Consider the following 13,275-nt stretch of genomic DNA (forward strand, 5'->3'; position numbering starts at 1 on the left):
TTTCTGGATCTTAATGATCTATATCCATATCATAGATCTTAATGATCTATATCTATTACTGAACATCTCTTGGGGGATGAAGTTTGCCATAATTAAATCCTAATCAGTCCTCTATCAGAGGGCAAAAAACTGATGTAACATCAATCATCAACTTCTTGGGTTTCTGCATCTACTTAATACTTTGCTGATGGTTAACTGCATCCCATCAGGATCACCTCATTTTCTACTTACATAAAAATTCTGTAATTGTAGGGGTTGGTCAAGAACTGGCTTTTCAAAGATTCTCAGCAGCTGAACAGTAGCTGCATACTAGGCAGCAAATACGAAACTAGTTTTTTTAGCATGTAAAAGTTTCTGCTTTAAGGGTAGCAGAATTAACCGATGTGCCAAATATCCCCTCCAACCAAAGCAAGTAACACCTTGGTAAAGGAAGAAATGAAGTTTTGGGGGGATTCATTAAGACTCTGATACTATCACTCTTGACAACTGTATGGTCCCACTGAGAATGTCAAGGTTCTCTAAATTTTTAAACATTCAAAGTCAGGGCTGATATTTATGCACTATCTAGTTGAATAAATCCATAGTCAGACATAAATCATCATCCAGATTGATCTTCTGATGCTACTTCATTGACTTTTCTATGAAATATATTGTACTTTACACATAACAAGTTTGAAACAATTGATTTCAACACGGTAATGAAAATTTCATATTTGCTTACTTACAGGAGATTGATAGAAAAATATTTTAAAAAAACCCAACAACTTTATTTATAAAATAAAATACATGTATTAAAAAGCATACGATATTCTGTAAACAAGTATGTTCCTTACCCTTACAACTTGGCCTTTCATTGCCTACACTCCAGGTTCCATTAGTCCTGCACTGTATGAGTCTTCGACCTAATAAATAATATCCAGGACTGCAGCTGAGCATGACTTGAGCTCCATACTCATTCAGTGACCCAGAAATCAGTCTCCAGACAACGTGTTCTGAGAGCAGACTCTCTATGCTGGGGCAAGTTACAGCTGTGAAGAAAGGACACTTAAATATTAGCATTCTACTCTTAAGTTTCTTCACAGAATATATGTCTTGCCTTATTGGCAGAAGTTTTGCAATGTAAAATTGAGCATACCATAAGCATTTTTGAAATATAAGTTCCAGGGAAAATAGTGAACATCATACAGTGAGTATTACAAATTGAGCAGGAGTTTGCAGTACATTTTCATCTAGTGAGATGCAGTGGAACAATGATATACTGTTATGCTTTCTAATGCAATTTATTTAAAAATTGCAGAAACAAAACACATCACAGACCACAGTGGATGTAAAAGGGAAAGCAAATAATGCTATGTAATATTTGTAAATGCTCAAGTGATGCTTCATTTTTCTATCTGTGATACTCACTTTAGGAAAGCTCTAACGAGTTCTTAAAACAGGTTGCCATAAAAGCTAACACACATCCAAATGCTAATTACTATTAAATGGTATACTGTGGGTATTCAGGAAAATTTCCACATTCCAGGTTAGAACACTTGACATAAAAAATAAAGAAAACATTTAGAGAGATTTTTAGAGTGAATTCAGTTCTGTTGCTTTTAGTATTTAAGATTTGGTAAGAGAATGCAGTTACTGCCAATAGACAAGAATAGTAGTTTAAGTTTTTCATAAGGCTTAATATAGCTACCAACCATATATAGCATATTTAAACATTTTTTAGTTTCAAATTGATGGTCTGCAATTCAAGATAAAGTACACAGAATATTTACAATATTTACGATATTGTCATGAATTCTATCTTAATGTGCCTATGTCTCTGTAGAGATTAGACTAGTTTTATGAAAATATTTATGAATATGGTGTCTTATTCCATGTTGTTCAGAATTTCCCTGATAGAGAAAAAGTCTAAATGAATTAGTGACTGTTTATATCCCAAAGAATATTTTAGAAAAAACTACTACCCCAGCAATGCTTGAGAAAAGCTATACTTTCCAAGGAAAACCAAACAAATAAAAAATATGTAACAGAAATTTAGTTTTTCTTCTTTTGTTTCCCTTATATGTTACTAAAAAAAGAAAAAAAGACAAATTTTCTAAATATTTTATATACTTAGTAATCATTACCTCTAGTCTTTTATACAATATACTCAATTCACCACACTGTTTACTGTAAGACAAAAGCATTAGGAAGAAGTATGTAAAAACCCCAAACTATACTGAAGAAATAAAAAGAAGAGCTTGATTCTCGTTTATGGTATAATAAATTTACACCATTCTACTAGGGAAAGGACTAATAAAACTGACAAAAAATAATTACATATTCTGTAGCCTTTACGCTGTCTGAGAGGTATAAAGTGATTTTATCACAACTATGAATGTGTGATGAAAGGGACTAGTTCAGGCAATCACTGAAATGCAGGAAAAGTAATAGAAGAAAAATTCCTGTACAAATTTAGATTTCCACTACTTCTCAGAATACCTTTGATAATGCTAGAATTATACAGCTACATTTTCCAGTAGCTACTTTACCCATGGTAAATTCTAGCATCTAGGAAACACAGAGCTGGTGCTATAGCATATCTGTGAAGATGTGGAAGAATTCATAAAGGGAAAATTATCTGAAGAACTTCCAAATGACAGATTATAAGGTTAATGTGAGTTGAAATTGTAGAATATTTTCTTAGATTTTCTTTTCAGTATATCTTAGGTAGTATTGCCAGTGTATAATCACTTTGAAACTTAATAGTTCTTTACTTTGGCCTTTATAACAATAATCTGACTAGTTATAAACAATTTCCCAGTTTAAAGGAGGACTTCCAACTTCCTAATTTATTTTAATTTGATACTGATACTAAACTGTGTTTCATAGCTACTCAAAGATTACGAATTATTAACCAAGAAACATTTTTTCTTATTTGTTGTTAAATACAATAAGCATGTTATAACACTTTGCTAAACACTTTGGAGTGAAAATCATATAGGTCTGTGAGAAGACAAAAAAAAAATCTAAATAGGTACTTAATAGCCCTCAAATTTAACATTTTAATCACTTTTCCTTTCAAACAATTTTATTGGTTCTTTCAAAGATGAAAGCAAGTTTGTTATTTAGTCCAACAGTAAAAATTTTAGTTTTAACCATAGGGGATATCTTAAGACACTTTAGAGGTAAGAGGCTCAGCTATTTCAGAATATGTAAATAAGCCACATAGAGGTTTCCACTCCATAATGAGGTTAGTATGTAATTTATTCTTTCTTCAGCTATAAATACTTAGAATCTTGTTGCAAGCACACTTTACAAAAAACCTGTCAGATTCTGATACATGATTGTATACTTTCTAACTGAAGATGTAACTGAGTACAGAACATAATTCTAGACTGTGTTGGTGTAACCAACTAAAACTGTTGCTTAAAATATTTTAATTTTACAGGGACTGATTTTGATTTATTATTTTCCCCATCCTTAAAGAAACAAACAAAAAAAGACTTTTAACAGAGGCTTGAATTTTTGCACATGGTTTATGAATGAGTGCATCAATTTGCCTCTCATGGTGTGACTCTTGCAAATTTTGGGCTGGGCACTATTTAATTGTCATTTACACAGGTGAAACTATAAGGGATGATTTCAACTTCTCACAGATATGAAGATGTTCTTTCTTTTCTCCAGGTACTTTTTATACAGAAATGTATGAATAATGCTTTACATGAAGTATAGGTCGGAAAACATAATTATCATTTGACATTATGATTAAGATTATGCATTTTCATGATGTGACAATCTCCATATACTGATAATTCTGAACAGACTCAAAAGCAGGGAATTCATAATGAGACATACCTACCATAAAAAAAAAAAGAAAAAAAAAAGTTGTTCTGTAAACCCAGGTATATTTTCTAATCAAGACATGAGCAAAATGTTCATTAAGCAAAATGTTCGCTATATGAACAGTGGCAATGAAAAAAAAAAAAACCACAACAGTATCTTTTCAACTACAACAACTAAAATCTAACAAGAATTTGTGTAACAATGTGTTCAGCCTTTAGTTTTAACTCTTCATAATGAATAACTCTTTGTAATTTTGGATTGCCATGACTTCTCAAATATGATGGATGGTGGCTTGGCAACTTCATCTGCTAGTTCCCTCCGGATCTGCAAATGTATTCCATGGACTTGAGCACCTTCAGGTTCCTTAGATGGTCTGTATCCTGGTCTTCTCCTACAGTGGGCCATTCCTCATTCTCCCAGCCCCTACCTCTGCCTTCTGTGACTTACACAGTCTGGCTCGAGCCCTTGCCAGCAAAGAAGACTGAGGCAAAAAAATCATCCTAGTTAATGTCCTAGCTGATAAAACCTCCAGCAATTGCACAATGTGTCTGAGGAGCCAGTGGTGAATCTTTGCCTGTTTATATCAACAAATTCCTTCTCGCATTTATAATACAACTGATGCTTTATTGCAGAACTACTTATGATTCATAGTTCTATAACTACACATTGTAAAAACATATTTCTAATTATTTTCTAATTAATTTCTTGATAAAAATCAATGTCTGAACCATCACTGTTATAGCTCAGCCCACCATAACTTCCCAAAATATCTACAGTGAAATCTGCAATATGCAGATTATGCAAAGGTAACATTAGCTGTTCTTTAAAATGTTTGATATTAGACAAATTAGCATAAACCAATGAAAGAACTGATTTAAATCTCTGAATGAGTATCTTAAAGGAGTAATGGAAAAGAGCAATAAAGTTATGCCATTACAGGGACCATCCCAGGCAATTAGAATGTTAGAAAAATTAATTAACCACAAACTCAATTTCCTAGGTTATGCATCCACTATGAAAAAGAAAGCAAGTAACAACAGAAGCTAACAAGTTATCTTATTTCAGCAATATTTTTGTTAATAAACATATACTGGACCAGATCTCAGCGCCAAGACAAATGCATTAAAACTTATATGGGTACATTTTATACGTACTTACATAGAAATATAGTATAATATTGTATACATTCATATTCTTGGTTTACAAGTTATGGTATTTAGCTTTAGAGAACTGGTAGGATACCTTGGCATAATCAGAAAAATATTTGACGTCATGATCTTGCAATAAGTGAACACATTCAGTCTTCTGATCTCATGAAGAGAAACATGGAAGTAAATCATAACATTTGCTGTCATTATTCTTTCACCTTCTGGTGCAATATTTTAAATCAGTTCCCTAGATCTGGTCAAAAACCCACAGACAGTCCACAGAACTGAAAGTTCTGCTTTTCATTAACTAGATCCTACTTTAATGCTCTTTTCTGCATATTTTTTAAAGCAGCTTTATGCCTGCAGATTTCCTATGGAACAAAAAAGTTTATACTTCTGTTAATTTCAAGTGGTCAGCTGTCTGTACATTTTTCTACTACATATCTACCAAAACTAAAACTCGGCATTAACCGTAATTCCTTATAAGCTTAAAAATTTACATTAGACATTTTCTAGCATGCAAAAATGCCTGTATTAAAAAAAAAATATATGTTTCCTGCTGGCCCACAGAACATTTCTTTTTATGTTGCTTTGTCATGAAAAAAGTGATGCTTGACTTGTAAAAGAATTGTGTGTTAACGTTCACCCTAGTTCTTCTAAAAGTATCATACATACAACTCTCCTTAGTGCAAACACTGGGACTTTACCACATCTCAAACTAGCAGAAGCTTCTAGCACTGGAATGCACTGTTTGTCAAAGCAAACTCATTATTTCTTTTCATGGCACTTGAATTTTTGAACAAGGAAATGCAAGCTCTCTAATAGCATTAAAGTATACATACTAAACAAAGAAAGAAGTTCCCTTTTGATTCAGAACAGGCTTAGTATGACCTCCTTCATTGATTAGATCTCATACTAATTTTCTTAGTGGTTTCCTCTTACCACATCATGCATTTTCTACTACTGACACAGTGAGGCATAACTCATTCTTTGTAGTTCTTTCAGTTCTTATGAATGGTCTAAACCAACTGTTTCTCTATAATATTCACAGAAAAAGTAAAGAACATATTTAAGCTATGAATAGACTTTAACAACATCAACTGCGAAGTTCAATTGTTGTGGAGGGAAAACCCAAGATTTAGATCAGTATTTCTATTTCATGAACAATCAGTGTCAAGTGTCCACAAAATCAAAAAGCCTAAGAAAATATATTTAGTGACTTCCAAAAAGATAATTATTCGTATTTATTATCTTTAGAACATGCAATGCAGAGAGATAGTCCAAGTCACAGGGTTGATCAAGAAAAAAAGTGTATTACTTCTCTTCTCATTTCTATCAGTTTTGAAATGTTGTACCCAAAGCAAAAACCCCTGTCAAAGATGAAAAAGGAAAATCACTTCCAGAACACTGAAAAAAATCTAGATTTCTAGATCAGAGGAAATTCACAGAAGAAGGAGAAAGCTATGCAGGAAAACAAACACATGGTGAAAAATATTTAAAAATATAATTAAAAATTGTAAAAACAAAAGAAGCGTCTCAGATGAATGGACTGACCCTCACCGACATCTTTAGATGACTTTGTTTTTCTTTACAAAATAGTTACAGATACTATTCCAAGCATGAATCTCTCTGTTCAGTAAATAACTTCAATACCCAAGTGCAGCTCTGGATTGAATTTAGGGAGCAAACACATCTAAATTTTGTATTGACAGCTGTCCTTTTCTGTTTCCATCTTTCAGTCTTTGCTTTGGAAAACCTTATTTCTCTGCACTTGATGGTATATATATTCTGAAGTAAGCTGGGCACTAAATAATAAGAATAATGTTCACTAATTAGTCACAAACAAAATGTAATAATTATGCTATAATGATGCAATTTTATACAATAATAGCAAGAGATTATATCATCCAAAGGAGAGGAAGGAAATTTCATTTGTGTTCTCTTCTGTTTTTAACTTGACACTGCAAGAATCAGCATCTGTATTTCCATAGTAGCAGACAAAATTCAAATGATATCTGATTAAATGGAATAGACAAAAATTCCCAAGAGATATTTCTAGTTTGGGGGTTTTATTTTAATCTTAGAAAGATAGAAACTTACGACTTTTCACAAGACTACTTACAGGTGTGTAAAAATGTGGATGATACATAAAACAACGTTTCTCTGCTAACTATAGTTTCAACTTAAAACCTTAAATTTCTAATCATGCCTACACATTCTTTCCTTTCTGTTCGAGCGTTATCCAAATGATATTAGTTGGCGTAAAAGGTATTAGGGGCAGTTTATGTGGCATACAGTAAGGAAAGAATCGTGCAAGCACCAGTGTTCATCTATAGTTTGAGACTAAAGTTGTTTGATTTATTCAGATTTCTCGGATATATCTACACCTTTTGGATAGGATGGTTTTTTGAACAGTATATCAGACTCACTTCTCTGACCAACAGTAATGTACGAATTTACAAATTTCAGTAGAAAGTTTTTGCATACTTTACATGGTATCATGTATTCTTATGTAAAGTTACTACTAGAGACATGATTTAAATTGGCCTCATTTAAAGTAGTGCCTGATAAAGGCTTTAAATAGCAATACAGATAGACATCTCTAGTTCCCTTCATCATGTGCCAGAGATCTCTACATAGAATAATTGAAGCAAGTTACTTATTTGTCATTCAGCTAAGCTTTCTTAATAAATATCTATTGATTGGTATTTCATGTAATTAAATTCAATTGCCTAATGTCCCCGATCCATCTGTGTCTTGCTGTATGACCAGCACAAATCATATTTCTCATGATTCAAATCTGATGTAAATGCTTCTAATGAAAAGAAATTTCAAATGTCTGCCTCAGGCATTATATTATCAGAGATACTTTGCAAAACAAACTGCACTGCTTTCAACCTTCATTTTAATAGACCTGGGGATAAAATGAATTAATTTATTTACCATTTACCTTTCCGTGCTGTGTTTGCTGCTCATTGAGTCTGAGATGCTTCTATCTCTGGAGACTTAATACATTTATCCTTACAGCAGCAATACTACAAAAACAGGTTGTTATGCAGATTATCTAAGCTTTTCTGCACTTTTCAAGTAAGAATTCTTGGGGAAAGCATGCCTGCTTCTGAATAGTAATCCATTTTGAAAATATTGATTTTAATATTGTCATGCAGATCACAAGCATTTTAATTTAGCACTTCTGGGTTTAGAATAAACAGGATTCTTTTTCAAACTGAATAAATTTTTAGAAAAGTAAAAAAGAAGAGAAAAAGTGTTATAAATATATATATGTAGGCTATTATAAATATCAAACAATTTATGTTGAAAGTTGTGCTAAACGTTAATAATTAAGCTTTGTTTTACAGGGTACTCATTGTCTGGTTAAGTTTGATCATTTCAATAATACAAGCTTTTTTTTTCACTACAGATATACTGTTATTAATTCAGTCCTTTTAATCCCCAGTTAGTTTAACTGGCCTCTTCCCTCCAAAAATTTGGTTGATATTTCTGCTGATTAATCATTCAAGTTTTGTTCTTTGCACCTTGTCAATTTTTTTCTGAGAGAATGAAGTACAGTTCAATACACTGGAGCACCGCCTTCCTTCTGCACGTGCCTCTGAATTCAGAGCATGTCTGTGTGATCACAGCTGGTTTTGAATAATCCTTCTTATGTACTCTGTGGAACTGCTGTGTTCAGTTTTAGGCACTGTCCTTCAAGAAAGGACTTGGAGATTGTCCAGAGGGCAACAATGAGAACCACCAGTCCAAAAAGTATGAAGAAAGAGTGAGAATGAATCACAGCAAGACAGTTATCTCTACAGAAGAGGTGACTGAGTGTATCAGGTGCAGGAGCCAAGGTGTTGGCAGGGGGCGTGGCGGGGGGGAGGGGGGGGTGGTCCTGCAGCGAGGGCCTCTATGAGGAGAGGCTTGGGCTACTGGACACAGCCGGTTCCAAAGAACCCACTGCCGGACACAGCTGAGCCCATCAGCCAAGATGGTGGCACCTCTGGGAAAGTGTATGCAGAAAAGTGTAAAACACTGCATAGGCAGAGGAGGAGGGAACAAAAAGAATGAGAAGCAGCAGAGGGAACAGCAAGGTCACAGAAGGAGGAGTAAGTGTTCCAGGCACCAGAACTGGTGTCCTGCTGCAGCCTGTGGAGAAGACCACACCAGAGCAGACATCCACACTGCAGCCCACACTGGAGCAGGTGGATATTTTCTGAAGGAACTGCAGCCAATGGAGGACCCATGCTAGAGTAATTTTATCCTGAAGGATAACAGCCCATGGAGAAGACCCATGCTGGAAAGGGGGAAAAATGCAAGGGAGAAGGAACAGCAGAGAGGAGCTTTTTATAAACTGACCACAACTCCCGTTCCTCATCCCCCAGCACTGCGTGGGGTGGGGAGAAGAGTCAAGAGCAAAGGAGTGAAGTTGACCCTGGGAGTAGGGAGAGAAAAGTGCTGGTTTGATTTTTTTTTTTTTCCCTGAAACATATTTGACCCTATTTTAATTGGCAATAGATTAAATTAACTTTTCCCAAATCGAGTCCTCTGACAGTAATCTCTCTGTCCGTATTTTGGCCCACAAGATTTTTCATCCTATTTTTCTCCCTGTCTGGTTGAAGAAGGGAAATGAGTGAGCAGCTGGATGAGGATCTGGCTGCTGGCCAAGGATAACCCACCACAGTGAAAGAACATCAGTTTTCAAAAACATTTAAAAAATAAAAGAAGAATAAAATAACTTCTATTTGTCCACTGTGGATACAAAAACAAATAATGTCTTTAAACTACTATATACTAGGAAAAAATTTGCAAGGGGAAAAAAAAAGCAAAATATGAAATAGAGTACTCAGGAAGGTCTTCAAGATTAGCTTAAATGATCATCTGTCAGGGATGCTTAGAAGATCTCCTGAAGCACCTTTCAGCAATATTTTCTACCAATTTTGCTGTCAATTAATTCAAATAAATGAAAAACATTTCACAATCATGTACAACTTCACAATTCTTATATTCACAGCATTTTACTCTTTCTTTAAAAACAAGCTGAATTTTACTTCTTTGGAAAACTAAAGTGCTTTTCAAATTCAGAATCTGGAAAGCGTGTACATACACTGTTGATTAGTGCAAGATTCTAAATTAAGTCTTAAAAAAAATTAAGTTTAGTATTATAGCAATTAATAAGTTTAAGAGAATGTCCTAATTGGTATCTCAAGTCACGTATTCAAAGTCAGGCACAGTTAATTATTGCTTTGATCCAATACAAAGATAGGCAGTGGTAGCCCAATGCAAATGAGAGGCCATGTCACATGGTAGAGTCTGCATCACACTGGCTAGTTCTGAGAGGAGGCAAAAATGAAGCCTAAAGGACTTTTATCCAGCTTTATTATCTACAGGAGCAGTATTTTAAGAAATAGTTTTTGCCTTTATTACTTTAGAAGCTATATTAAAACAAATTACAATTTGTGGTTGTAACTTTATACTGTGAAAATAGAGAAGAGCACACTATTCACAATAAGAAAATATAAATGAAACTGAATTACCTAATAATTATAATTCAGATTTTTTTTAAGAAGATAAACAAGGGTGGTGGTTTTTTTTTTTAATTAAACAAATTTATAGTCCTCCTCTACATTACTAAATTCTAAATGATTATTTGTTGCTGAATGGACAGTTCAGGGGATATGTGTACATAAATCCTAAACATCATCAGTGAAGATTTTCCTGACAAAGTTCAAGGGAAATATGCTTGGGAAATGCATGCCCACTTACATTTGCAAACAGGTGGCCTCCCTTTGTTGCTCCATAATCCATCTTCTTGACACACTGCTGTTGCTTGTTGACTAGATTCTAGCTTGAAGCCTTCATTACATTCATATATCAATCTACTGCCCAAAGTGAATTCATTACCTATAACTGAACCATTCCCAGGGGATTCAGGAATACCACAAGATACAGCTGAAAAAAAAGGAAAGAAAAAGAAAAAGAATTGGCATTTTCTTATATATTTTTTTAAATATTGTCCCACCATTGAAATAAGAAACATAGATTAGCAATTTTGACATATCACATTCATAACAACTGAAATTAATTTTCCATTGTATTTACAGCATTCTGATGAATTTAACAGTATTTAAAACATTGATAAATACATTGAAGTGCATCTAATACAGAAGAACATTTTATATATCATTATTTTGTTTAATAAACACTATAGAGAAAGAAATTTCAACATAGGCTAAAAGCAATGGTTTATTTGCTAGGAAAAAAGTCAAGAAAGTGTCCAAAGTGATTTTGTCCAAGAAGCAATGAATTGGAAAATTCTTAAATGCTTTCTAAAAGTCTGCTTCCATTCTCTCAGGGCTTCTTTCATTCCTGCACTACTATAAACAAAACTTCATATTTGTTTGTTCTATGTATAAAAGACAATGTTATTTAAGAATTCAATTTAACATTTTTTGTCTGATGAGAAAAGCACCTAAATATATGACTAGACAGGAAAAACTTCCACTGAAGTTAAGGGCATTATTCAGATATTTAAACACTTACTTACATACTTGACTAATTCACTTCAGAATGCAAAATATTATGTGAATTCAGGCTTATTCATTTTCCATATTACGAAGGAAATACTGAACTATTTTCACTTTTTTTTGCTCCTTCAGAATTTCTCTCCAGATGAGCAGTTATTCTTTTAAGCTCTCAAAGTTTAATTTGCTGTCAAGTTAGTGAAGTTTTAGGAGCATCTAGTTTTTTGGCTTATCTATTTATTTATTTATTTTTATAGGAGCTCAGTACAGTTCATTTAACGCTATTTCATAACATAGAATTTTAGGGCACAGTATAATTACAAAAATATTTATTTCAATCACTTTTAGGAAAGGTCTCCAAGGCAGGATTGACTTTGGCCATCTGACTTCTCAGCTCCCTTGACTTTGGTAAGGAAAAGAAAAAAGGCAACTCTTCAGTACCCTTTTAAAAATTTCTTTTAATGCTATGCTTTATTTTAAAATAGTTATTTATGCACAGAGATTAACTCTAGGTGCTTGAATAAGTCAGTAATGGTGGTAAAGATTTTATATTTGCCCCTTGGCACTTCTGAAGGGAAAGTCATAGTATTCTCTCTGAAATAATATTATTTTCTGCAAAATGGTAACTTGGAGCAGAGAACCTATTACATTCTAACAACGAATCTATTTAAAGAGTTCATATAAACTAATGTATGTGTATACAGAATCACTACCGGCTTTGAGTTTGGCATGCAGTTTATTGCTCTTCAGTAAATACACTGAATAAAACACAGCTTTGAAGCTTTCATTTCTAAATATTTACCAATAAAGAGTGGAGTTTTGCAAATGAAAATGTCTTTTCTGTACATACAGTCAATTGTAAGAAGCAATTCAATATTTTAACAGTTAAAAAGTCCTTTGGGTATTTGTTCCTTTCCCCTTGACACTGTGAAGTTGTATTATTTTAATAAAGTCAAATTCTTCAAAAGAAGAAATGACAGCCTTTTTCTGAAATCTGTTAAACAGAAGTAAAAATAGGTATTTTTAAAAAATCTATTTTTTATTATCATTTACACAATTCAATGTAAATTATTAGTTTCACAACACATTGTCATGGTACCATAAACACAACTGTCAAATTTGTTTTCAGTATTCCCAAGTTGTCACATTTGATTCATTTGAATTAAACTCAACACAGTACTTTGCGTATTATTATAATGAGGAGTAGTAAGCATTATAAAATGATGAATGGTTAGTTCATTTCAGTCATTTGCTTCCATCTGGAATCTGTCAAATTGCTAATAGAAGTGGAACTGTAGGGGTGTTCCAAAATAAGCTGCTTCCTTTGTAACACAACTTCTTGGCCCTTTTTGCACCCTAACCGGTGCTGCTCTTGCCTTCTCAAAATTGAGTATTTCTCTCTCAGTGCCACTAGAAGGAGTAGTAGTGGGACAGAGAAGGGAGAGAGAGGTGGTAAGGAAGGGGTTCTGGAGACCCATGTTTGCTGCTCTTAAATGTGTTAGAGAAAGTGGAGAAAGGGAAGGATAAAAACAAGTTCTGTTGCTTCTGGGAGCAGGTCTTTGTATTAGGAGTCATTCCGCACAAGATGACCACAGCAGGAGTGATGGCTTTTCAGGGCTCTGGTGTGTTCAAAGTAGGTAGCAGAGCTGCACCTGCAATGCTCTATCCACTCCCCAAATAACCAATTTAATCCTTTACCTACAACCAGAACCAATTCTGACCGTCCGTCTGTCAGGTAAGCAGAATTTTAAATTGGCAAAATGTTTGTTTGCATGCTGAATTGA

The 13,275-nt window shown here is 33.8% G+C and overlaps 1 protein-coding gene across 1 annotated transcript in view; it reads right to left on the bottom strand.

Moving 5' to 3' along the window:
• Positions 1-13,275, bottom strand: part of CSMD1 (CUB and Sushi multiple domains 1) — a 1,016,474-nt gene that overhangs the window by 76,189 nt on the left and 927,010 nt on the right. Inside the window, exons 53-54 of the mRNA XM_009885090.1 lie at positions 10,734-10,919; positions 834-1,028 (exon numbers count right to left, since the gene is read on the bottom strand). Coding sequence (XP_009883392.1) covers positions 834-1,028; positions 10,734-10,919 — 381 coding nt within the window. The remainder of the gene's footprint in view (positions 1-833; positions 1,029-10,733; positions 10,920-13,275) is intronic.

The sequence above is a fragment of the Charadrius vociferus genome, unplaced genomic scaffold (genome assembly GCF_000708025.1).
Source record: "Charadrius vociferus isolate BGI_N301 unplaced genomic scaffold, ASM70802v2 scaffold345, whole genome shotgun sequence".
In the NCBI taxonomy this organism is placed as follows: Eukaryota; Metazoa; Chordata; class Aves; order Charadriiformes; family Charadriidae; genus Charadrius; species Charadrius vociferus.